Source organism: Labeo rohita, chromosome 1 (assembly GCF_022985175.1).
Source record: "Labeo rohita strain BAU-BD-2019 chromosome 1, IGBB_LRoh.1.0, whole genome shotgun sequence".
NCBI lineage: Eukaryota > Metazoa > Chordata > Actinopteri > Cypriniformes > Cyprinidae > Labeo > Labeo rohita.
The window spans coordinates 48,333,639-48,361,423 of NC_066869.1; the positions used below are offsets into that span (position 1 = coordinate 48,333,639).

At 36.2% G+C, this 27,785-nt stretch overlaps 1 protein-coding gene and 1 long non-coding RNA gene across 4 annotated transcripts; one reads left to right on the forward strand and one right to left on the reverse strand.

Annotated features, from left to right (window-relative positions):
- Positions 1–966: 966 nt before the first annotated feature.
- LOC127171192 (uncharacterized) lies at positions 967–26,878 on the forward strand. Of its 2 annotated transcripts, none has more exons than XM_051119697.1 (7): positions 967–1,115; positions 11,236–11,530; positions 21,666–21,926; positions 22,889–23,176; positions 24,014–24,274; positions 25,269–25,553; positions 26,357–26,878. In XM_051119697.1, the coding sequence occupies exons 2-7, from the start codon at positions 11,311–11,313 to the stop codon at positions 26,377–26,379; spliced, it is 1,338 nt and encodes a 445-aa protein (XP_050975654.1). In that variant the 5' UTR covers positions 967–1,115; positions 11,236–11,310; the 3' UTR covers positions 26,380–26,878. The 2 variants fall into 2 exon arrangements, with proteins under 2 accessions (XP_050975654.1, XP_050975644.1); XM_051119687.1 differs by lacking the exon at positions 967–1,115 and adding an exon at positions 10,119–10,312.
- On the reverse strand, positions 5,420–9,040 carry LOC127171262 (uncharacterized). 2 transcript variants are annotated; one of them, XR_007828487.1, is made up of 7 exons: positions 8,753–9,040; positions 8,580–8,612; positions 8,367–8,411; positions 8,209–8,285; positions 7,936–8,058; positions 7,761–7,844; positions 5,420–5,699 (listed from the first exon to the last, which is right to left on the reverse strand). It is a non-coding gene; the product is annotated as an uncharacterized LOC127171262 (long non-coding RNA). The 2 variants fall into 2 exon arrangements; XR_007828488.1 differs by lacking the exons at positions 8,367–8,411; positions 8,580–8,612; positions 8,753–9,040 and having other exon boundaries at positions 8,209–8,359.
- Positions 26,879–27,785: the final 907 nt, after the last annotated feature.

Below are 27,785 nucleotides of genomic sequence, written 5' to 3' on the forward strand. Positions count from 1 at the left end.
AGATATTACTGTGAGTTTTCCTGTACGTGTTCTCTCTCCATCCTGTCTACTGTATTCTCCCTCCCTGTACCTCTTTGTTTTTAATATAAATATAGTTTGAATAACAGGATGCCTCTGGAAAGAAGCTATCCTTCTCCCAGAACGGTTATACTTCTATATACATCTTTTGTTTTGTATGACGCACATATGTAACACCACACCCTGACAATGGATCTGTATAATCTAATGTGGGAGAATAAACTTGGACATACAATTGGCTTCATGTTCATAATTCTTTCCATGGGCCCATGCAAGGACTGAGAATAGTCGGATGGCTTTGAAAGATAATAAGCTATGATATTTATTAACACATTTCTTTTAGGATTTTCCTGTGAAGAAATCCTGAATGAGGTTTGAAATGAAGGAAACCAAGTTGCTACTCATTGCATGAACAATTTAAAAAATCCATGTAATATTTGAGCTTTTTTAAAATCTCAAAATGGCACTTGGATTAAACATGCAGATAAAGGGGAAATAATACATTCCTTATAATAAATTGTATCATTTTAATGACATTTCAGTTGTAATAAATTGCATAACTTTGAAAAAAGTCTGTCAAGCCACTGGAGTCACATACTTTATTGATGTTTTTATACCTTTCTGGACAGTGAAAGTGGTAGTTGCGTAGACTATCAATAGAGGGACAGAAAGTATATACCCAGATTTCATTAAAAATGCTTTTTATTTGTGTTGAATAAAATGAAGATGAAATAAAGTCTTATGGGTTTGGAATGGTATGAGGGTGAGTAATTGATGACTCTAAACAATATTGTTTTCTCTTCTAAGGAAAAAAGTTTTGAATCTTGACTGTTTTACAGTTTGTTTAATTACGGTACAAAGACCAGGTAATGAGCTGCCAGTACTTGAACCATGACCCTATGAACCATCATAAACGCCATTTGTTCCAGTTTCGTTTTGGGATTCGTCTTTGAGAGTCGGGCGTGTTTGTGAAACGCATTCCGAGTGAAAATACAGAAGAAAGGTACAAAAAGCTGTGCTTTGTCTTAAGATGTTACTTCTAAGATACTCGACGGCCATCATCTGTGCCGTGTTCATCGCCACAGGAGCTGTTTCAGGTAACTTATGTGTGTTAATGTAGGCTACATGTTTGCTTACATTTATTTTCAAGATCTGATGTAAATTATCTATAGTTTCTTTCAGTATGGCTATACAGGTCACGCAATATGATATCAAACTCATATTAGTTGTTCCAGCCGCGACTTCGCAGAAACCGTTATAGATATAGGAAATAGAATATTATAGTTATAGAATAGAAACCGTTTCAAAGGTAGAAATTTAGCGTGTCGGCAGCTATTAGGACAAAAACTCTGATTATGGGAAAGCTTAAACATCACTGTAATTATCAGTTATGACATCAATATATGGAACCCACAACAATTTTAAAAAATAAATAAATAAATCACGAGTGATATTTTGACCACTGAGCTAGGTAATATCCCCGGTTTTCATTTCAGAAATCTGGCCAGCTTATATATTAGCATTGTAGCCTGATTTACAGTACAAGATACTGTCCCTTACGAAAAAAGAAGTTTATTCAAGTGCGCTATTAGCAGTGTTGGGAAGGTTACTTTGGAAATGTAATTGGTTACAGATTACAAGTTACTTGATTTAAAATGTAATCATGGGCGTAAATTTCATTTAACAGTAGGGGGGGGGACAATAAATATAAAATTTCTCATGAGCAATTTTTAAAGGGGACACAAATAATACAGTCAAATTGTATAAAGATATGTCCCCACAGTGAAAAACTTTGCTTCTATCATTATTATTGTAGCATGGAGACTGCGCCATTATGGTTATTTTCAAAGTTTTTCTCAGGTTCAATGACAAAGCAGATTTTTCTTCAAAACTATTTATTGCATTGTTGTTATGTTGTTTACAGTCAAGCCATCAACATACAATAAAATTTAAACATGACTGTTATTGTGACTATTGTGAGAACTATCATAAAAAATAATTACAACAATAAAAACAAGGAATTAAAAAAAGGTTTAAAATTGTATTTAAAATTAATTAAGACACTTAGAACAGAATAGATATTGATTATACAAAAAAATACAGTGGGGTCAGTTCGGACGTAGCACAGTGCTCATTTAGTAAATGCACAGCTAAACAATATGCTAATTGTGACCATTAATGTTAAGTTAACATTATGCCAAGTCGTCACAAATAAAACAATGCATGGGAAACGGCTTTGTCGTGTTAGTTGCAGTGCACTATGCAACAAGCTATTGTAAACAAGCTAACGTTAACTAGATAAGTAATAATTTAATCGCTAATATAGCAGATTCATGGAAAATTACATCGGTAATCAGCATTTTTGCCGCAACTTATTTATGAATGAGTCTGCATCAACTACATTAAAGAGAATCGCTTTATTTAAAGTGAATAAAATACCCTACTTACTGGAGTTCAACATTAATTGAGCCGCAGGCACACACCTGACTTGAACTGGGAAAGCAGGCAGTGGGCCAAACCACTGTGAGGAAGGGGAGGGGGAACTCAACTGTTTCTAAATGCATTTTTTTTTTTTTTTGCGTTTTTTTCTACTTACACAATTATTTTAGGTATACATACATATATTTTTCACAACAGAGAGTGCGATTTTTTTTTTTTATCATTTTTTTTGGGGGGACAACCCTCGGATGGGGGGGGGACATGTTTTTAAACTAAAAATACTTCCAGTATACTTTTATGTACTTCTCAGATATGTACTTTATATGGTTCTCAGAGAAATACTTAAAATTACATTTAAGTATACTTAGAAAAAGTTCAAGTATTTGAGCTATATACTTGTGCTCTGAGAATCCGTGTTTTCATTGTTATACGCTAGGGGGCACAGTTTAGCACTCATAGTTGCTTTCAAAATCGCCGTGTCAAGTTAAAAAGAGTTATTTTAAAAGAACCCGTCTGAAGATGTAGCCTTCTTTTCCATCCGTTTGTACACTGACCGGATTGCGCGCTCTCTAGCTCTCTCATGGTTTGAAGTGTTACCGCGTCCAGAATAAAAGGGCTTTGTTTACTTCGAAATTGAATTTGTTTTGTTTATTTTGAATTCTGCAAAACGTCACATGAAACAACCGTCGTTCAAATTACTCCTATTCTTGTAACTTATCACTAGCACGAATGGATAACATAGTAATTAATAGACAACCAGCAGCTAATTTTACAGATATGAAGCGGACATTAAGTTAACTGGTTTGAACAGAAATCGCTTCAAATAATGTGCAGGGTCAACCCGTATTTGAGTTCTTTGAATGGGCTAAGATGTTCCACAAAACAGCATGCAACAAAGTGCATAAAATCTAACCATCATAAGGACTAACAAGCAAAAAAACAGAAAATGAGACTTAAATTAAAAGCTTTTACCTTGATTTTACCGAAATAGATCCTCTGCAAACACGTTGAATCCTCAGCCGTTGTGCTTCTGCGACGTGGGGGAGGGGCAATTGTCGCCCAGGGCGCATGCTTAACAGCATGTCTTGGACATTGAGTAATTTTACTTAAATTTCATTAGTTATGGGAAATATCTGTTCTAATATTTCAGCAACAATAAAAAAAATTTAGTAAACTCAACATTTTGGTTAAAATAGAGTAAACTTACTAGTGTTTTTACAGCAAGGAATACTATTTGTTTTTTTTTTTTTTTTTGTGTTCGTATGGTGTGCTGTTGGTATAAAAAATATAAATGCATTGATGTACATGGACCTCTCTGTGACATTGTATAAATTTATTAAAATACTTAAATCACAATTACAAGAGTAGCCTTTTGTATGCATACACTTCATTTAATAATGTTTTAAATGGGCTTGCATTTATGCATTTATCATGTTTTATTACTTTCTGTTGCAAGCATGAAGTACACTTAAAAATTACTCCAAAATTTAACTTAAAGCATACTAACAAGTTATTTAATAATGTACTTTAAAAGTATACTTTCAATGCATTGTTACATTTCAGCACACAGTTAAAAATAATACTAAAATATATTTAAATAAAGCGCAAATAAATACACTTTTAAAAACAAACAAAACTACATTTCAAGTATATTTTTAGAAAATATATTTTTTAGAAAATATACTAAATTACAATTATTTTAAAGTGTGTTAAAAGTTGTATTGTGAAAATAGGTAAAAGCATGGTGGTAATACACTTTTTATATATTTAAAGTTAGTACAATTTTTGGTTTGTATATTTGCAATGTACTATTGAAACAGGAAATATATTACAAATACAATAAAGTATACTTTTTTTCATTAGGGATATTTCAACAAAATGTTTAAAAGTCATCCCTAGTGAAAAAAAAAATATGCTAAGTACCCTAGTGAAAAAAAAAAAAAATATGCTAAGTATACTTGCAGCCAGACTAATTGTCAGTATACTTCAAGTGTGTTACTGATTAGTTAACTTGAAGTGTGCTATTTTGGAACAACTAATTTTGTGCTAAGTATATTTTAGTTGTAATTAAATTGTAGTAAAGCATAACTGTAAGTGTATTTAGTGTACTTTTATGTGCTAAATTGGAACAACTTCAAGTATACTTAGTATACTTTAAGTAAGTATATGCTGTAAGCTAATTGCATGCTTGATTAGTGATATTAAAGTGTACTTTGTTTGTATTACAAGTATATTACAAATTAATTAAGGGTGTCTTCAAAATATACAAGAAACACACCATAAATATATTATTTTTGAGTAAAAATATGCAAATTTTTTCCCCAATGCTGAATGCACTCGTTGTCAGGGTCATTAAAACAGTGTGAGTGAAATTCAATTGTTGGCCATGCAATAGTGTTTACTTAGCTGTACTTGTGACATCACAAACTAGTAGCTGAACTTCCTGTCCAGTACACTGTAAATCCTAATAAGTTCAGCTTACTTAAAAAAAAGTTTGGAAACCAATTGCCTTATTTTGTTAAAGCAAACTTAAAGGTAAAACTAAAGTTAATTTAATAATCAGTTTAAAGTAAAGAAAGCAAACTCTTACAGAGTAAATTAACTAATAAATATCAAGTAGGTTTAATGTCATTTCTAGTTAACATACTCCAGGACATTTACTAATCTTACTTAAGATTTAATAGTAAGATTACTTTATTAATTCTATTTAGCTAGCAGTGTTATTTTGTGTTGTGCAAACATCTTAAATGCTGTTATTCTCAACATGGATTTAATCTGCCATTTTAAAATATGGGAACTTAAAACATTTCGTGCAATCGGTTTCCACATTTTCTTTAAGTAAACTGAACGTATTTTTATTCGTTCAACCAGCATGAAATGAACTTAATACAAGTTTGAAATTCTCAACAGTTTATTTTTGTAAAAAACTTTAAGAATATCACAATAATAAAAATTAGCTTTTAAAACATCTGTGTTCTTATAATACTCTTTACAGACTTCTTAACTAAACAGCACTTTGTTGTCATAACATTATCTGGACCCACTGGAACACTGTTAAACAATAGAGCATTTTCAGAATGGCATGCAAACAGAACAGCAAAAATAAAATACAGGCCTTTAAAACCCATTCATGACAATTCTTCCCTCCATGATTGCCTTTATTGCATCCACAATGAGGGCATGTCCTCTGGTAGAACTGTGAGCAGGTCTACAACTGCTTGACTGAAGTCTGCATCCACATCCTAAGTAGAGAAATAAAATAGGTAGAGTGTAAATTTCTTCATTTCAATACTGGAAATGTTCTAAAAGCATATATTGACAAGGAACTTTTAATGCTTTTAATTTATAAGCAAACTGATTCATATTGATGACCAGAGTGAGTGTACAATGATCTGTGCAAACATCAAGTACAAGGAAATGTAATTAAGCTTTAAATTATGATCACCAAAGAGAGATGACGAGATTTATAGTGTGACAGTGACATTTCACAATACATGATTTAAATCAGAGCAAAAGTGTAAATGATCATTTGTGTCAACTATTACTGCATGCCTTGTCTTGGAAGTCTTGGAATATAACACACAAGTTCCATGGACTAAATGTTTTGTACATTGTTTTCAACATTATTGATGTGAATTCACAGAACTTTTTTTTTTTTTTTTTTACAACATGCTAAGAATGCTAAGAGCATTTTCTCTCGTGTTATGGAGTGATGGATCACACCCATCATTTACATGATTTTATCTTAAAGGGTTTGTTCACCCAAACCAAAGATTAAAATTAGCCCATGATTTACTCACCCTCAAGGCATCCTAGGTGTGTATGACTTCATTCTTTTAGACCAATCCAATCAGAGTAACATTTAAAAAAATGTCCTGGCTCTTCCACGCTTTCCATGGCAATGGGCAGGTGTTTCTGTTCAACAGTTCAAAAGGAGTGCAAGAAAGCACATCCATCCATAATAAAATGTGCCTCACACATGAATAAAGGTCTTCTGTAGTGGATTGATGCATTTTTGTAAGAAAAATATACACATTTAAAAAGTTTTAAACACTTTTCTCTCACTTCCACTAACTGTCATACGTGCAAGCCTTTCCAGGTGGATGTTGTAGGACGTTTGTGTGCATGCGCTGGTGTAAATATGCTAGTCAAAATGTAAGTTTCGACTAGCAAAGAAAAGTTTGTTTACAGGAGCAAAGGAAGCAAAGTTTCCTTACTTTAGCAAAAGAAAACCAGTCTGCTCTTGGTTTATAGTGAAATCCTCCTACATTCTTCTTTATGGATCTTTGTTTTGTACTTCTAATTCGTTACTGGTGTTTCATTTCGCTCTGTCCTGTGCTTCCATGTTTGTCACTAATCACCGGCGCATACGTACACGTACACCCTACATCAGCTGCCCGGGATGGCTTCTGCCTATGGCAGTTAGCGGAAGTGAGAGAAAAGTGTATAGTTTTAAATATGGACATTTTTCGTACAAAAACATATATTCGCTACAGAAGGCCTGTATTCACCTCTCGGAGCCGTGTGAGGCATGTTTTATTATGGATGGACGCATTTTACTGCACTTCATTAAACTGTTGAACAGAAACAGCCACCCACTGACATTATAAAGCTTGGAAGAGCCAGGATATTTTTTAATATAACTCTGATTGTATTGGTCTGAAAGAAGAAAGTCATATACAATAGGGCTGTACGATAAATTGCATGCGATTGTCATGCGCATCTTGTCAGTAAAGACGGTTATGTGATTACACAGAGCCTTAGTTCACTGACAAGCTACGCAATATCGCGTTCATACGCGCAGGTGAATCGCATTCGATTATGAACGCGATATTGCGTAGCTTGTCAGTGAACTAAGGCTCTGTGTATTAAATTCCGCTCCATCTGAATGCATGTGATAGAGATTTACTACTAATCACAGAACCATCTTCACTGTCGAGATGCACATGACAATCACATGTGATTTATCGTGCAGCCATAATATACACCTAGGATGCCTTGAGAGTGAGTAAATCATGGGCTAATTTCCATTTTTGGGTGAACTAGGCTCTTTATTTCAAGAAGTTTATTTCAAAGTGTGTAATGATGTTTGTGATCACTCAACACAATTTCACGAATTTAAAGCATTTACACCAATTTCAGTAATAAACTGTTTCACAAAAGACAAATATAGCATCTACTGCAAAACTAAAAAAAAAAAAAAAAAAAAAATACACAGAACCTTTGACAATTTTTCATAACCAGAACTATATTCATATTGAATAAAACAAAATGATGAGAGCAGAAAATCCAGTAATACTTACGAAACACATCCTGTAAAATTCCTGTGGGTCATCCTCCAGGATGACTGAAAGGCCCTGAAGTACTGCAGTGGAAACATCAGATGACTATGAAAAAATAGAGACAGGCTAAGGATAACAATCATAAGCAAATCATGATTTAAAGATGACAACTACAGTCAACATGATAAAGAAATACCTTTTAATTAACTTGATGTGAAATTTAAAATCCTTTTTTCTAGAAAATGTCAAAAGTGCAGAGTCTGTGTCCAGTGCTGCGCAGAACTCAGATCCGAGATATGCGACTGAATCCTGCAAAGATCTAAGAACAAACATTAAGTGGCTATTAACATTTTGAAGGACACAATCCATAAACACACTTTTTGAAAAGGAATAGGGTTTTGAAAATTTTGGAAAAAAAAAAAAAAAACAGGTTCACCCAAAAATAAAAATTAGCTATTAATTTACTCACCCTTACGCCACCCAAGATGTTCATGAGTATTTTTCTTCAGCAGAACAGCAAAGAAGATTTTTAGCTGAAAATGTGGCCTTTGGTGATTGATAAAATTTAAGTCAGAGACTGTCCATTTTTGGAGGGAAAAAACATATCAAGGAGCACAAAATTAATACCTGTTGCTCCTGATGATATACTGAGGTTTTATCAAGATGATCGATCTGTGGAAGAAAATGAAATAAATGCTTTTAAGTCTCATTTACTGCAATTATCTTACATTTATCTAAGTAGATCCTCTCTGCAAAGTATAAAACACAAATGTAAAGAATGTCTGTTATGTCACAAACATAGCACTTGTAACAAACATAAACTAAAGCATCTGAACTTACATTTCCACTGCACAGCAGTCATCAGCTGGTATTCTAAATTAATAAAAAAGTGTTATCCATCAATCAAAAATCAGTGAACAATGAACAAACAAAACCAAATGTATAGAGTATTTTTTTCTTATGTAATGTAAATGGAAACATCTGGTATTTTAAAACTAAGATCGTTAACTTACATTTAAATAAGTTTCAATGTTATATATACTCTGCTTGAGGAGGTGGGGGTGATGGGTTTGCTAAAGACTCGTTGACAATCTCAGAATGCGTGTTGTTTGTTACTGCCTGCACATTACCGTAATTATCATACTAAGCACGCATACTATTTTCGTCGCAACCAGGTATTTCTAACAAATAATGCTACGGCTTGACTACAGTTTAGCACTCATAGTTGCTTTCAAAATCGCCGTGTCAAGTTAAAAAGAGTTATTTTAAAAGAACCCGTCTGAAGATGTAGCGTTCTTTTCCATCCGTTATTTGTACACTGACCGGATTGCGCGCTCTCTAGCGTGAATGCGGCGGTGTCTCTGAGCTCCTCATTCGAATGTACCGCGTCCAGAATAAAATATCCTACAGTATATGCTAAGCGTTTACGAAATTAAAAACGATCTCCTCGTTTGAAGTGTTTTGTTTACTTCTCACTGAATTTTGAATTCTGCAAAACGTCACATGAAACAACCGTCGTTCAAATTACTCCTATTCTCGTAACTTATCACTAGCACGAATGGATAACATAGTAATTAATAGACAACCAGCTGCCCTTTTACCCCCGCTGCCTGTCCAGGGCCAATTTAGTCTGTAATGTTGAGGAGGTTGCTTGATGCTGGGGCAGAATAATTATTTGTGGTGTTGTTTGCTGTTTTGTGCTGTACTCTACAGTACAATAAATTAAGGATTAAAACACTTGCAAATGCATACAATTGTTGTGTTCATCATGTAAATTTTTTTCCCAAGTTTTACCAGTTTTCATAGTATTGTTTTGAATTGATCTCATCAGTGTGTAAAACTGTGTTGAAGTGTGTGTTGGGGGTTTGTGTGTCATGTCTAAGAGCAATGTTTGTTTTTTTTCAGTAAGATTGATTTGTTTTGAGTGGAGAGCTTCATTTTGACCTGAATATAGTAAGTTTGGGGAATTGAGTTACGGATTTGTGTTTAGAGTTTAAGCAATTGAGAAAAACTGTAATAAAACTTATTTACTTCAGAGGGACTGAACGAACCAATAGGCTGGAGTCTACTTACTAAATGCAGTGTAAAATGCTTTGCATAAAATAGTCTGTTAAATGTAAAATGTGAAGGCATTTTGGTAAGATTTATCTTTATGATAAGATAAGATTTAAGGTTCACAGCAAAAAAGGTGCGATACATTTGAAAATCACGTCCTAAAGCAGAGGCCAGATTATTTATGTATGTAAATATTTATTAGTACATACATTGATTTAGGCTATGCTGGGTGTTTTGATATGATCATATCCTGCCACTTTAGTGAGGATAAGTACTCACAATGATCCGCATTTAACAACAAACATACTGAACCACTAACGTTGAACCCTCACGAACGCCCATTTGTTCCAGTTTCGTTTTGAGATTCGTCTTTAGAGTCGGGCGTGTTTGTGAAACGCATTCCGAGTGAAAATACAGAAGAAAGGTGTAAAAAGCTGTGCTTTGTCTTAAGATGTTTCTTCTAAGATACTCGACGGCCGTCATCTGTGCCGTGTTCATCGCCACAGGAGCTGTTTCAGGTAATTTATGTGTTTAGGCTATATGTTTGCTTACATTTATTTTCAAGATCTGATGTAAATTATCTATAGTCTCTTTCAGTATGGGTATACATGTCACGCAATATGATATTCAAACTCACATTAGACACTTTTAACATTGAATAAAGCACATAATCAGATTATAACTGTCATAGTTTGTATCTTGTTGTTCCAGCCGCGACGTCGCAGAAATAGAAACCGTTTTAAAAACAGAAATTCAGCGTGTGTCGCAGTCGAGTGCGGTTAGTTAGGACAAAAACTCCGATTATGGAAAAGTTTGATCTTCAAACATCACTGTAATTATCAATTATGATATTAATATATGGAACCCACAACAATATAAAAAAAATAAATAAAAACATTTTCCCCGTTTTTTTTTTTTTTTTTTAATTCGTTGATAATAACAAGTGATATTTTGACCACTGAGCTAGGTAATATCCCCCGTTTTCATTTTAGAAATCTGGTCAGCTTATATATTAGCATTGTAGCCTGATTCATAGTACCGAATGATTGGGTGTAGTTTAGAAAATTATATTCACGACAGACTCTGTCTTGGTCCAGTTTTTGCGCATTACGGTTTCAAGTTATTAGCCTCAGACCCAGTGCCTACTTGAAAAGGGTGTGTAAATTAGTCCGATTGAGATGGCTGTACCATTAACATTTTTTTTGTTCGATGACATTTCCTATACCGCTATAATATTCAGATGTCATACTATGGCCAGATATTTTACATCCCACTAAACATTGGACGTCGGATAGACGTGCAGATCATGTCTATATTGGGTCCGTCGGTCAGGGTCACGTCACTACGACGTCACATTGCGCAGTGGGATTATAGGCTACTTGCTATCCGGAAACTACTGACAGAAATGTGTTCACTGACCTTTTCTTTCATATTTCATTAGGTGAAGATCAGACAAAAGCAGTGGGTGACACAGTCTTTTCGTCCAATCAACATAAATCCTCCGGTCACCAGCATTATGTGGAAACAGAGAAGCAGCAGTGTATATGTTATCAAGGCGATTGAATGGGATGATGATGGTTTTAACATCCCGAATCCGAGATTCAAAGGCATCACAACTCTTGATGAGAAAACTGGACAAATCACTATAACTAATTTAACTGTTGAACATAGTGGAGTTTATACCATTGACATCAACAGTAAAGAGCAGGAACAAAGATTCAGCTTGAAAGTTATAGGTGAGTGGATACTGATTATACTTACAGTTTTTCAAAGTTGCTAAAACACTAAACCCCATTCTCTAAACCAAATTCCCAAAAGCCTAAACTAATTTGTCAAATAAATCACTCTTTCTGCAAAACCTTAAACAAGTTTAGGCAGTTTAGATGCTGTTTGCAAATCGCATGCACACTTTTGGCAAAACTCTAAACACATTCTCACTCACTAAGACACAAGTTTGCTCTGTGATGAACTTGTGATGCAAAACCCTAAACACAAGAAAGCAAAAGTTAAGCACAACTGCAACACGGCTGTCACAGTAATTCAATATTCTTCACATTTGTTTCGAAATATTTAAATATACAAAATATAAGCCAGTTGAAAGTGCACAGAAGGCACAGGTGCATCTGTTGATTTAAGAGGTACAAAAGAGTGTGAATACGAGTGTGAATATATATACAGTCAGGTCCATATATATTTGGACACTGACACACTTTTCATAATTTCGGCTCTGTATGCCACTAGAATAGTTTTAAAATAATACAGTCAAGATTAAATTGAAGTGCAGACTTTAAGCTTTAATTCAAGGGGTTGAACAAAAATATAACATAAAATGCTAAGGAATTACAACCATTTTTATACACAGACCCCCCATTTTCAGGGGCTCAAAAGTAATTGGACAAATAAATATAATCATAAATAAAATGTTCATTTTTAATATTTTGTTGAGAATCCTTTGCAGGCAATGACTGTCTTAAGTCTGGAACTCATGGACATCACAATAGACTGGGTTTCCTCCTTTGTGGTGCTTTGCCAGGCCTTTACTGCAGCTGACTTCAGTTGTTGTTGGTTTGTGGGTCCTTCTGCCTTTAGTTTTGTCTTCAGCGAGTGAAATGCATGCTCAGTCAATTTGAAATCAGAAGATTGACTTGGCCATTGCAGAATATTCCACTTTTTTACCTTTAAAAACTCCTGGGTTGCTTTTGCTGTATGTTTTAGGTCATCGTCCATTTGTACTATGAAGAGCCGCCCAAACAACTTTGCTCCATTTAACTGAATCTGGGCAGACAGTATATCCCTATACACTTTAGAATTCTTCCGGCTGCTTCTGTCTTCTGTCACATCATCACTAAACACCGTTAACCCAGTGCCACTGGAAGCCATGCATGCTCATGCCATTACACTGCTCCACCATGTTTCACAGATGATGATGTAGGCTTTGGATCATGAGCTGTTCCAAGCCTTCTCCATACTTTTTTCTTCCCATCATTCTGGTACACGTTGATTTTAATTTCAGCAGTCCAAAAAATGCTTTTCCAGAAGTGGTCTGGGTTTTTTAAATGTTTTTTGACAAAATGACTCTCATGAAGTCTTCTCTTAATTGTAGACTTTGACAGTGACACACCTACCTCCTGGAGAGTGTTCTTCACTTGGCTGGATGTTGTAAAACTTCTTTATTACCATGGAGAGGATCATCAAATCATCCACTATATTGTCGTCCTTTGTGAACGTCCAGGCCTTTTTATGTTGCTGAGCTCACCAGTGTGTTCTTTTTCTTCTCAGAATTCACCAAACTGTTGATTTGGCCACTCCTAATGTTCCTGCTATCTCTCTGATGCATTTCTTTTGTTTTTGAAGCCTAACAATTGTCTGTTTTACGTGCATGCAGAGCTCCTTTGACTGCATGATGGGTTCAGAGCAACAGCTTCCAAATGCAAATGGCACACTTAGAATCAGCTCCAAACCTTTTACCTGGTTAATTGATGTAGAAAAAATGAAGGAATAGCCCACAACTGTCCATGAAACAGCTTTTGAGTCAACTGTCCAATTACTTATGGTCCCTTGAAAAAGGGGGGGAGGTACATATTAAAGAGCTGTAATTCCTAAACCTTTCTACCAATTTGATGAGATTGCCCTAAAAATTAAAGCTCAGAGTGTGCACTTTAACCCCATATTCATTGTATAACTGTAACTTGAATATGTTTTAGTCAACAGCTAAAATAATAAAAATTGTGTCAGTGTCCAAATATATATGGACCTGACTGTATATATATATATATATATATATATATATGTATGTATGTATTTATGTACGAGCAGACTGAGAATCAGGACCAGATTTGTGACAATATGTGTGTGTGTATATATATATATATATATATATATAATATACTTTAAGATGATTTTACTGTACACAATCGCACCTAAGAAAGAAACATACCTACAGTAAGTTTGGTGAATATACCACAAAAAAGGAAAAATGCACACACTTATGTATGAGAGATAGATAGATAGATAGATAGATAGATATAGATACAGCTATGTATACACACACACATTTTTATTTTTCCTTGTTTTTTTTTTTGGTATATTCACCAAACTTGGTGTGATTTCTTTTGAGTGTGTGTATGTTTATGCATCTTTTTTATTGCTACATAATTACTATATACAGTAAACATTCTTTTTTTATATAACTACATGAACTGGGCACTGTGTTCTCTATTTTTTGATGTAGTGTCTAAAGAATGATCTGTAGTGCGTACAGTATTGACTAATATGTATATGATTTGAAAGCTTTGTTTGATTTTGAGTACAGGTGAAATGGTTTTGAAGCAATTGTTTGATTTTGCCTGAAGCGTCAGGGGTTGAGTGAATTTAGTTTGAACCTTTGAATAAGGTGTGTTTAAGGTTTTGAGAAAATAAGTGATGTTTTCTAAAAAATGTGTTTTAGCATTTCAGAAAAACTGTAATACTTATACTTAATATCTAATTATACTTTAAAAGACATTTTTTCATGATATTGCTGTAATGATTTTTTTTTTACATTTTGGGATACTCATTTTAACTGGACAGATGGTATGTGAATTAGGACACAGCTGTAGGAGCCTTTTTTTTTTTGGTTGTAATTAGCTTTCACGCCACTGGAGGGTGTACAGTGTATTTATGCTCTCAGATTAACTCAGAGGCCGTGCGCCGAAAAAGGTCAAACAAACTTTTTGACCGTGAAGAACTTGGACTAATCGTTGTTTAATTTTGCTGTTTTTTGTTTTGTTTTGTTTTGTTTTGTTTTGGATAAAATAAATAGGACAATAAATGGATTGGAATATCCAAAGTTTTATTTTCAAAGGTATGGACATTGCATTTGTTGTCAATAAGTTCAAGAACTACGCGTCAAAATCAATGATACAGCAACGCTTGCCTACACAATTAAGTCAAAAAGTTTGACCGCAACTGGAGCTGGTTTTGATTTGGATGCCTGCATCAACGGACTGAACCAGATCAAACTGGAGACTATAGGACAGGTCGACTGATCTGCAGGAGGAAAGAACGTTGATGGCTCGTTTGAAAGTGGTGGTTGGATTTAAATGCCCGTTCGTGGATTTCGTTGTGGATTATCGCTGTGGGTTGCCGCCTTGGATGTACTGTGAGGTCTGCAGGGACTAAGGAGCATCACACGAGGACGCCGTTGTTTCTTCATTCACGGACTGCACACGCGGTGGAATATCAAGGTATGAGATGTGACATTTTTAAAGAAAGAAAAAAAAAAGAAAAAAAAAAACTGTTTGTTATGGTTTATCTTGTTCACGTTTACAGTGTTTACGTATGTATTTTTGTATGTGATGTGAACAAACAGTGAGTGTTTTAAGGTCCGAAATGGCAGATAAAAGTGAAGCTCATGGTATCTTGACTGGTCCTGACGAGGGTCAATCACAAGATGTAGAGGGTAATGGTAAATTCGACCAATCGGTTCAAAAACGTGAGGTAAAACTTACTAAAAAGGTTTATTGCATAAACTTGATATGTTGCAAACGCTGAGAAAATCAAAGTTTAAAAAAGGCAGCTCATCTTAAAAGAACACTGAATGGTCTTATGACTAGCTTTGACAATGAAAGAGATGTTAAAAGCACCTTTGAAAAGTTTAAAGCTCAGTGCAAAGAGGCAAGAGAAGCCCACGAGTCTTTATTAGTTTTATTACCAAGTGATGAGAGAGAGAAACATGAAACATGGTTTAAAGCCAAATCGCTGTGGGTTGAGGAGTTTTCTACTGTTGTCAATAAATGGATGGGCCAGCATCAAGAGGACAATCAGTGCACTGATAGTGAAATCAACCCTAACGATAGTATTTCCAATGTTGGAACTCGGGTGTGCAGTCATACGTCAAGCCAACGCAGTAGGTCTGGCTTAACTAAATCCAAATCATCTGTCCAACAAGCACGCATTCAGGTGGAGACAGAAAGAGCCGCTCTTGTTGCACGTGCGGAATCTTTGAAAGAGAGACATGATATTGAAGAGCAGGTGGAAAAATTAAGGAAGCAAAATGAACAAATAGAGCTTGATGCTGAAATAGCAGCTTCCACTGCAAAGTTATCAGTCCTCAAAATGTTTGAGCAACAAACCACTTAAAGTTTGGTATCAGATGGGATGGAATCTTATATTAACAAAGGAGTAAAACCAAAGTCAACGGCATCATTTCGCAGTTCTGATAAACCGCCAGTGGTTATAACAAGCAGCTATGATGGCTTACCTTTACTACCAACCTCAAAGAGTGCACAGCAACAACCTGTTCAAACTTCTATTCCAGTGCACAGAAAAGCTGCAACATGCCGTACACAACCCAGTGGATCCACCATAGGAGCACAGGTTTCTTCAAATACTGGGGAACAGTCTCCTTCAGTGCTAAATGTGCTTCAAAAGCAACAGCAAATAACAGAGTTGCTAATACAGCAACAAAAGGCTAGCCACCTTCCTCCCTGTGAAATTCCAATATTTGATGGAGATCCTTTGCAGTTCAACTCATTTATGAAAACTTTTCAGTTTTGTGTTGAAGACAAGACAAACAACAAAGGAGATTGCTTGTATTTCTTAGAAAGATATACCAAGGGACGTCCAAAGGAAATTGTTCGTAGCTGCATGAACATGAGACCTGAAAGAGGATATGTATCAGCTAAAGCTATGCTTAAGCAGCATTTTGGAAATGATCATGTGGTGTCTGCTGCCTACATGGAGAAAGTGCTTCAGTGGCCAATGATTAAAGGAGAAGACGTGACGGCTCTTCAAGATTATGCAGTTTTTCTGCGAGGTTGCTGTAATGCGATGTCAGAGGTGCAGTACTTACAGGAACTGGATATGCCAGCCAATATGAGAACAGTGGTTTCAAAACTTCCATTTAAACTAAGAGAGAAATGGAGAACTGTTGCATGTGATCTTCTGGATCAACGTAATCGAAGAGTTGCCTTTGATCTTGTCTTCTTTATTGAGCATCAAGTTAAAATCATCTCAGATCCAATATTTGGGTACATCCAGAATGTGGAAAAGGGAATGATCAGTAAGCCTAAGGATGTGGACAAACGGAATCCACAGTCTCTATCAAAGTCAAAATTTAAAGGTAACAGTTTTACTACTAGTGTTACTGATGTTGACAGACACACAGCCAAGGAAATGAAGGTAAAGACTGAAGATTCAACTCACCAAGTTAAGAGCAGACTGAGTAACCCTGTCACTTGTCTGTTTTGTTCTCAAAATCACTCTCTAGAACAATGTAAACCATTTGAGAAGATAAAGCACAGGGAAAAGGTTAACTTTTTAAAGGGAAATGCTGTTTGCTTTGGCTGCCTTCACACTGGACATCTGAGCAAGGAGTGCACAAGGCGTTTAACTTGCAAAACCTGCCACCAAAAGCATCCTACTGTTATGCATATACACTTAAAACAGAAAGTTGATACAGCTGTTAACACTGATGATAGTCACCGTGTTGAAAAAACTGCACCAACCGTAAACAATGCACTTGTGTCTGCACAGGCATGTAATCATGCAGGGGCTGGGAACAGCAGTGGCATTCTTCCTATTCTTCCAGTACAAGTTAAGTCTTCATTAGGCAACAAGGTTATTCAAACTTATGCCTTTTTGGATACAGGCAGTACTTCTACATTTTGCTCAGAGAGTTTGATGCGAAGGTTGAATCTAAATGGACGCAAGACAAAAATCTCACTGCTCACGATGAGTCCCAAATCAACAGTCACAAGTTATGTTGTTAATAATTTGGAGATTTCAAGCCTCACTGGCAAAGACTTTTATAGGTTACCAGAAGTTTACACACAAAGCAAGATGCCTGTGAGCTCAGCTAACACTGTCAAGAAAGAAGACTTCGAGGAGTGGCCATATCTTGATACTGTTCACATTCCATACATTCAAGCGGATGTAAAGTTGTTGATTGGTACCAACGCCTCAAAGTTACTTGAGCCCTGGGAAGTTGTGAACAGTCATGGAGATGGGCCATATGCCATTCGAACCCTATTGGGGTGGGTTATAAATGGTTCCATTGGCGGTTGTCAAAGTAAAGGTTGTACTGCTACAGTGAACAGAATTGATGTAAAAAGATTGGAATTGCTATTGGAAAAGCAATATTTACATGATTTCAATGAGAACATGCTGAAAGACAAAGAGGAAATGTCTAGAGAAGATGTTAAGTTTATGGAGATAATGAAAGAGTCTGTAAACCTCAAAGAAGGACACTACAGTTTGAAGCTTCCTTTCAAAAGCAAAGATGTAAATATGCCAAATAATCTCTCCATTGCCAAGGAGCGCTTTCTTGGAATAAGGAAAAAATTTGAAAAGAGCAAGAAATTCCAACATGAATACACAGACTTCATCAATAATATGGTTGATCAGGGCTATGCTGAAGAAGTGCCAAAGCAGGAGCATGAGCGACATGATGGTAAGGTTTGGTACATTCCGCACCATGGAGTGTACCACCCCCGCAAAGGCAAGTTGCAGGTTGTTTTTGACTGTGGAGCAGAATTCAAGGGAACTTCTTTGAACGGTCAGTTATTGCAAGGCCCTAATCTGACAAGCTCGTTAATTGGAGTTCTCTTAAGGTTTAGACAGGAACCAGTTGCCTTTATGACAGATGTTCGGGCCATGTTCTATCAAGTTAGAGTGACTAGTGAGGATAAAGACTTCCTTCGTTTCCTGTGGTGGCCCAATGGTGACGTAACACAAGACATCATTGAATATCGAATGACTGTTCATTTGTTTGGAGCAGTTTCGTCACCCAGCTGTGCATGTTTTGCTTTACTCTAGGTGTCTAGAGTGACACCTCTTAAACCAGTCACCATTCCTCGACTAGAGTTAACTGCCGCTGTTCTAGCTGTTCGCACTGATAAAATGCTTAGAAAGGAACTTCAGCTGGACTTAAGGGAATCATGTTTTTGGACTGATAGCACATCTGTCCTGAAATACATAAAGAATGAGAGCAAAAGGTTTCGTACCTTCGTGGCAAACAGGGTATCTGTTATCAGAGAGGCTTCGGATGTGACCCAATGGAAGTACATCCACACTTCTCAAAATCCAGCAGATGATGCGTCTAGGGGAATGGCAGTTCAGAAACTCATAACCTGCAAGAGGTGGTTAAATGGTCCAGAGTTTCTGTGGAAACCAGAAGAAGAATGGTTAGATCATAGCATTGCAATAAGCATTCCTGATGATGATCCAGAAATTAAAAGGGAGCTCACAACAAATCCTGTATCTGTAGAAGACGCCAATAATGCCACTTATAGATTGATCACATACTTTTCTGAGTGGAAACGACTCAAAGTAGCAGTAGCATGGTTGCTGAAGTTAAAGAGCATTTTACTGGAGCTGAGCAGCCAACGAAAGCAGGCTATGGTTGCATCAGACGACTCGAGCAATGTGGAACGCAAGATGCAGGAAGTTAAGACTTCAGTTACAGGACAATGCTTGTCTTTGGATGACCTGTTTGAAGCAGAAAAAGCCATCATCCAATTCTGCCAACGAAAGAGGTTCAGCATGGAAATTGCTTTATTAGAATCTGGGAAATCTAAAATCGGAAGAAATAGTACCATTTACAAACTAAATCCCATTCTTGAAGATGGACTGTTAAGAGTTGGTGGTTGGCTGTGTAAGATTGCAATGCCAGAAGAGGTAAAGCATCCTGTAATTCTCTCCAAAGACCAGCATATTTCTAAGCTTATCCTTAAGCACGTCCATGACCATCAACAGATTGGTCATGGCGGAAGGAACCATATGCTTTCAACATTAAGAAGAAAGTACTGGATCACCCACGCCAATGCAGCTGCCAGGAGAATCCTTTCGAGTTGCATCTTCTGCAGGCGACAGAAAGCAAAATTAGGTGAGCAACTGATGGCTGACTTACCTGAAGAAAGGTTAACCATAGATCTACCTCCGTTTACCAATGCAGGAGTGGATTACTTCGGTCCAATTGAAGTAAGAAGAGGCCGCGCTCTCGTGGCGTGATTTTCACATGCATGGCCAGTAGAGCAGTCCATTTAGAGGTTGCTTATGCTTTAGACACCGACTCCTGCATTAATGCATTGCGCAGGTTCGTATGTAGAAGAGGACAAGTTTCCCACTTAAGATCTGACAATGGTTTTATTGGTGCGGAAGGAGAATTGAGAAAGGCCCTTGCAGACTTGAATCAAACCAAGATTCAGAAAACCTTGGCACACAAAGGCATCAAGTGGAGTTTTAATCCTCCTGCAGCTTCGCACTATGGAGGTACGTGGGAACACATCATAAGAATGGTAAGGAAAGTATTGTCTTCAGTTCTACATCAGCAAACATTGGACGATGAGGGATTGCACACCTTGTTGTGTGAAATAGAGGCTATCTTAAATGATCGACCCCTTACCAAAGTATCCGATGATCCAAACGATTTGGAGCCACTCACTCCCAACCATCTACTTACAATGAGAAAAACGCCTATCCTGCCTCCTGGGCTGTTTAATGAAAAAGACCAATACGCAAGAAGAAGATGGAGGCAGGTACAATACCTCTCTGACCTCTTTTGGAAGAGGTGGATAAAAGAGTACTTACCTCTACTCCAAGAAAGGCAAAAATGGAAATTTTCAGCCAGGTGACATTGTTCTTATTGCAGACACTGTGGCCCCTCGCAATTCTTGGATGCTTGGAAAGGTGCTGGAAACGTTCTCAGATCAAAAGGGTTTAGTTAGGTCTGCAAAAATCCAAACTAAAATAAGTGTTATAACAAGACCAATAACAAAAATGTGTCTTTTAATAGAAACGGAAGACATGGATGATGATTTCATGAATGCATTATTTATTAGTTATAGTTATTTTGATTGCAAAAAATGGGTATGAATCATGTATTTGTTGTTGTAACTCATGGCTCCTTATGTAAATAAGGTTAATTGAATTGTTTATTTTTCTCCCAGTCATAAACAATTAGGGGCTGGAGTGTAGGAGCCTTTTTTTTTTGGTTGTAATTTTCTTTCACGCCACTGGAGGGTGTATAGTGTATTTATGCTCTCAGATTAACTCGGAGTCCGTGCGCCGAAAAAGGTCAAACAAACTTTTTGCCCGTGAAGAACTTGGACTAATCGTTGTTTAATTTTGCTTTTTTTTTTTTTTTTTTTTTTTTTTTTTTTTTTTTTTTTGTTTTGTAAAATAAATAGGACAATAAATGGATTGGAATATCCGAAGTTTCCAAAGGTATGGACATTGCATTTGTTGTCAATAAGTTCAAGAACTACGCGTCAAAACCAATGAAACAGCAACACGCGCCTACAACAGCACAGATCTCGGGTATGGTACTGTGGGAAGGGATGATGTGTAGAGACCAGCCAGACACTGTTTTACAGCTGGAATGTGCTTGGATAGTTTTGATTGCAACTTGTTACTCATTTTGTCTAATAATAATGTTTCTGTTTTATTGTTGTTCACACATGTAAGCATTTTTCATGTTCAGTAAAACTTAATTACTTGTTTGGGAGGTTTTTAGTCTTTTAATAAAATGGCTACCTTGGTTACAAATGCTGTAATTTTTAAAGGGTCATGACATGAGAAATCAAATTTGCCTTGATTTTTGACATCTACGTAGTTCCATTAAAATGTCCTGTAAGTTTCATAGCTTAAAACGAAGCATTTATTTATTTAATCAAGCTTGAAAAACATGTTGAAATTGGGTGAACTTTTAGTAACAGTTGGGATATAACATCACACTCTGCAGAATATGTTTACAAATTTATATCGATCTTCTATTGGTCACACTGTTTCATGTGATACAAATTCATAGGTCCACAGTCTCCCCGCACTTGTCTTCATTTTGTTTTGTGTGTGGAGTCTGTGGTCTGTTACACTTTTTTGTTTCTTTCACAGAGCGGGTCCCCAAACCTGTGATAAAAACAGAGAAGATCGAAAGTAACCCTGATGTTGTTTATTTAAGATGCGACTACAGTGAAACAATCATCTGGAAGAATTCTGCTGGAGAAACACTGATCGGCTCACAGCTGGATCAGAAAGAAGAGTCCATCGCAGTTAAATTCACAGGAAATCCAGAAAACTTCTACACATGCACACTAGATAACGGCGCAAGTACCGAGACCAGTGATCCGGTCTATGAGAGAGATCTGTTTAAAGGTAAGACAGTGGAGTGACACCATACAACATATAAATCTGTATGTACCTAGATAAATTTAATTAGATTATATTAATAAGCTGACAAAATGCAATAGGCGCAACAGAATATATTGCACAAACAAGCAGATACGCAAGGACCTCATCCTTTAACTCAAACCATAATGACTTGACAACCAGTATAAGATAAGCTTTTAATTACCAAATTAGATTATGTTAAACTTTATTGTCACTGTGCAGAGTACAAGCACAAGCCAATGAAATACAGCTGAAAAACTTCAAACCAAATGAAATTAAGTACAATAACATTATAAACACATGCAACAAGCAGCGAAACACAAACAGTATTGGTAATCAGTTGGGATGTCCTAATCAGGTTTTTTTTTGTGTCCCCGATCCGAGTCACTGAATATTGACCTCACTGGTTCTGGGTTTTTAAGCTTGTTTACTGGACACATGAGCTATGTTTCCATCACTCTGTTTTTATGCCCATTTTGAAGTATCGCATCAGAAACAAGTGATGTAAACGTCACATTTTGATTAAAAATCCCTTAATTCACAAAGTTTTTACGGTCGCTTGAGGTGGTTTTTGACTTGTGCGAAAAAGGGTTAATGTGAGTAATGGGAGCTGGAAACGCATTTGCCGAATGAATTCCTCAAAATTCCCCGCATCAAAGTCATGTGACTTTGCGCTATGGGATGGCAAAACCCGCCTATTGGTGCTTATTCGTAAATGTTCTATGTGATATTCCAATCTTTGCGCATAACTTAAATTCGTAACTTTGGATGGAAACCCAGCTATTGTCACATAGCAGCTTTAAGACATTGTTCTGATTGTTGTTATAAGTCAAAAACGACAAGGAGGCAGCTTCCTGCAGTACAGATTAAGTGGAAAGGGTTGGATTGTTTTGGGCATGAAATTTGCTTGTTGAATGTTCACTAACATATTCTTTATATTTCATTAGAGATGAAAGCAGTGGGTGATACAGTGTCTTTTCGTCCAACCAACATAAATCCTCCGGTCACCAGCATTATATGGAAACACAGAAGCAGCAGTGGAATTGTTGTCAAGGCGACTGAATGGGATGATGATGGTTTTAACATCCCGAATCCAAGATTCAGAGGCATTACAACTCTTGATGAGAAAACTGGACAAATCACTATAACTAATTTAACTGTTGAACATAGTGGAGTTTACATTATTGACATCAACACTAAAGAGCAGGGACAAAGATTCAGCTTGAAAGTTATGGGTGAGTGGATATTGATTCTTCAGATATTTCAAAAGGCAATTTTTTTTTAACATGGTATTGCTGTAATGATTTTTTTTTTTTTTTTTTTACAATTAAGATACTTTTGGGATACTCATTTTTACAGGACAGATGGTATGTGTATTAGGATACAGCACAGATCTCGAATATGTAGGAAGAGATGATGTGTAGAGACCAGCCAGACACTGTTTTACAGCTGAAATGCACTTGGATAGGTTTGATTGCTCAGATTAACTGGTCTTGATTTGCCATGCCCCAGAGAATATGGATGCACATATAAAACAGTGCTGGAAGATCACTCATCCACCAGAATCTTGCTACTTGTTACTCATTTTGTCTAATTATAATGTTTCTGTTTTATTGTTGTGTTTACACATTTTTCATTTTTCATATTCAGTAAAACACTCAGATCACTTGTTTGGAGAGGTTTTTAGTCTTTTGATAAAATGGCTACAAATGCTGTAATTTTTAAAGCGTCATGACATGAGAAATCAAATTTGCCTTGATTGTTTGAAATATACGAGGTTCCATCAAAATGTCCTGTAAGTTTCATAGCTTAAAACGAAGCATTTATTTATTCAAGCTCCCAAAACTCATTTTGAAATTGGGTGGACTTTAAGTAGATACAAATTTTTCGGACACTGCAACAGTTGGGATATGACATCACACTCTGCAGAATCTTATGATCTTCTATTGGTCACACTGTTTCATGTGTTACAAATTCATAGGTCCACAGTCTCCCAACACTTGACTTCATTTTGTTTTGTGTGTGGAGTTTGTCTGTGGTCTGTTTAAATTTTTTCATTGTTTCTTTCACAGAGCGGGTCCCCAAACCTGTGATAAAAATAGAGAAGATCAAAAGTAAACCTGATGTTGTTCATTTAAGATGCGACTACAGTGACAAAATCATCTGGAAGAATTCTGCTGGAGAAACACTGATCGGCTCACAGCTGGATCAGAAAGGAGAGTCCATTGCAGTTAAATTCACAGGAAATCCAGAAAACTTCTACACATGCACACTAGATAACGGCGCAAGTACCGAGACCAGTGATCCGGTCTATGAGAGAGATCTGTTTAAAGGTAAGACAGTGGAGTGACACCATACAACATATAAATCTGTATGTACCTAGATAAATATAATTAATAAGCATTAATTAACATTCATTGTTTTTTATGCTACCAAATTGCAATAGGTACAACAGTATATATCGCACAAACAAGCAGATACGCAAGGACCTCATCCTTTAACTCAAACCATAATGACTTGACAACCAGAATAATGCTAAGTATAAGAGAAGCTTTTAATTTCCAAATTAGATTAGATGAAACTTTGTCACTATGCAGAGTACAAGCACAAGCCAATGAAATACAGTTGAAAAACTTCAAACCAAATGAAATTAAGTACAATAACATCATAAACACATGCAACGAGCAGCGAAACAAAAACAGTATTGGTAATCAGTTGGGATGTCCCAATCAGGTTTTTTTTTTTTTTTTTTGTGCCCCCGATCCGAGTCACTGAATATTGACCTCACTGGTTCTGGGTTTTTAAGCTTTTTTACTAAACACATGAGCTATGTTTCCATCACTCTGTTTTTATGCCCATTTTGAAGTATCGCATCAGAAACAAGTGATGTAAATGTTACATTTTGATTAAAAATCCCTTAATTCACAAAGTTTTTACGCTCGCTTGAGGTGGTTTTTCACTTGTGCGAAAAAGGGTTAATGCGAATAATAGGAGATGGAAAAGCATTTGCCAAATGAATTTCTCAAAATTCCCCGCATCAAAGTCATGTGACTTTGCGCTATCGGATGGCAAAACCCGCCTATTGGTGCTTATTCGTAAATGTTCTATGTGATATTCCAATCTTTGCACATAACTTAAATTCGTAACTTTGGATGGAAACCCAGCTATTGTAGCAGCTTTTAGACATTGTTTTGATTGTTGTTATAAGCCAAAAATGACAAGGAGGCAGCTTCCTGCAGTACAGATTAAGTGGAAAGGGTTGGATTGTTTTGGGCATGAAATTTGCTTGTTGAATGTTCACTAACATATTCTTTCATATTTCATTAGAGATGAAAGCAGTGGGAGATACAGTGTCTTTTCATCCAACCAACATAAATCCTCCGGTCACCAGCATTGTATGGAAACACAGAAGCACCAGTGGAATTGTTGTCAAGGCGATTGAATGGGATGAGGATGGTTTTAACATCCCAAATCCAAGATTCAGAGGCATCACAACTCTTGATGAGAAAACTGGACAAATCACTATAACTAATTTAGCTGTCGAACATAGTGGAGTTTACATTATTGACATCAACACTAAAGAGCAGGGACAATTCAAAATGACTGTTATGGGTGAGTGGATATTGATTATTCAAATACTTTAAAATGCAAATCTTTTTAACTCAATATTGCTGTAATGATTTTTTTTTTTTTTTTTTTTTTACAATTAAGATACTTTTAGGATGCTCATTTTAACAGGACAGATGATATGTGTATTAGGACACAGCATAGATCTCGAATGTGTAGGAAGAGATGATGTGTAGAGACCAGCCAGACACTGTTTTACAGCTGAAATGCGCTTGGATAGGTTTGATTGCTCAGATTGACTGGTCTTGATTTGCCATGCCCCAGAGAATATGGATGCACACATAAAACAATGCTGGAAGATCACTCATCCACCAGAATCTTGCTACTTGTTACTCATTCTGTCTAATAATAATGTTTCTGTTTTATTGTTGTATTTACACATTTAAGTATTTCTCATGTTCAGTAAAACACTTGTTTTGGAGAGGTTTTTAGTCTTTTGATAAAATGGCTACAAATGCTGTAATTTTTAAAGGGTCATGACATGAGAAATCAAATTTGCCTTGATTATTTTGACATACATGGTTCCATTTAAAATTTCATAGCTTAAAACTAAGCATTTATTTATTCAAGCTCCAAAAACTTGTTTTGATATTGGGTGGACTTTGAGTAGATAAAAATTTGGGATATGACACATCAAACTCTGCAGAATCTTATGATCTTCTATTGGTCACACTGTTTCACGTGATACGAATTTATAGGTCAACAGGCTCCCCACACTTGACTTCATTTTGTTTTGTGTGTGCAGTTTGTCTGTGGTCTGTTAAACTTTTTCATTGTTTTTTTCACAGAGCGGGTCCCCAAACTTGAGTGACCAATATTAATGGTCAAAAACAGCACGTCATGACCATTACATGAGGAAAATCATGAGAAGAGACTTCTTTGAGTGGGTTCCCCCACCCAGGACGAGGGCCAGACTCCATCTAGGCCTTTTGGTCCTCACAGAGCACGTCCTCACATTCTTTTAAGTAGATGCACCAAAATTATCTCAGAATGACTTATAAACAAATATCCGTCTATTGCATAACTCCATATCATGTATGTAACCCACACATTTGTCTATCATGTTATAATCTCTCATTGTGTATATCATTTTGAATAACTATTGAATAGTTTATAGGTCTATAGTCGTATTTACTATGTTTGTTTGAATATTCATACAGAGCAAAACCACCAGTGTTAATTAAACTTTGTGAGAGTTCATTTCAACACTATCCTGGTGTTTACGTATATAATTCTCACTGCCCAGTGTTAAATTAACAGTATTAAAAGTGCTTACAAATTAACGCTGCCTCAGAGTTCAACATTTAACCCTCATGGAGTTCATCTGACGTATCTTATCAGTGTTAATCTAAGTCTTCAGAGTAAAAGAACACTTTTACTCTTAAAGGGGGCGTTATTTTACATAAAGCAAACATTCAAATTCAGAAAGAGATTTAGAGAGTCTTGGGAAATATAAACACAGCAAACAGTTCAAACAGTCACTTTTCATGTATACTCTAGTGCAGTGGATTTCAAAGACCGGTTTGAAAACCACTGCTCTAGTGAATAGTGTAGGTTGTGGTTGGGGGCATTCCTTCCTTGGGTCAGACATCAAGCATTTGCCATGTATGTACACAAGACAGCAGCAGTAGCAACCAATACCACATACCTGTGGTTTCTGTTTTCGAACTTCCTATTAGGACTGGACCAGAATATTCGATTATTCGAATATTTTTTCGGTGGGTTGGCATTCGATTTTAAATTTTAAGATTTGAATATTCGTTTTTTATTTTTTTTTCATACACCTGGCATCCTCCGCTAAACGGTTCTCATCCCTTTTGAATATGAATGGAGAAGATCAGACTGCTTCACCACCAACACAGAGAAAGCAAAGAAAGAGATTGAGCAACATTTGAGAGACAGTACTAGTCGGGCCCACTTACATGGTGGAAGCAAAATTATGGCTGTGACTGTTGCAATGACAACCTCGCGAATTCATGCAATAGGCTAAAGCTGGTCGCAAAGCCCCAGCAAAAATAATTACCATGAATGTGTCTGGGGGAAAGGTAAGGAGATATTCGAATAATTTATTAATAAACTAGTATTTGTCGCAAAGATGAAGATCCTGACTCACCATCTGCTCAATGGACGCGACTTTAATGCCTGAATGCATTTTTATGGTTAGGCCCATAGCTAATGAAAGAGTTTTGTTTTGAATTTGAATTATTTCGTTTTCTA

Bases quoted from the DNA above. Each gene is read 5' to 3' on its own strand.
- LOC127171192 (XM_051119697.1), top strand. From the start codon at position 11,311: ATGTGGAAACAGAGAAGCAGCAGTGTATATGTTATCAAGGCGATTGAA. The intron at 11,531-21,665 runs GTGAGTGGATAC...TTTCTTTCACAG, and splicing joins ATTCAGCTTGAAAGTTATAG to AGCGGGTCCCCAAACCTGTG. The intron at 24,275-25,268 runs GTAAGACAGTGG...ATATTTCATTAG, and splicing joins TGAGAGAGATCTGTTTAAAG to AGATGAAAGCAGTGGGAGAT.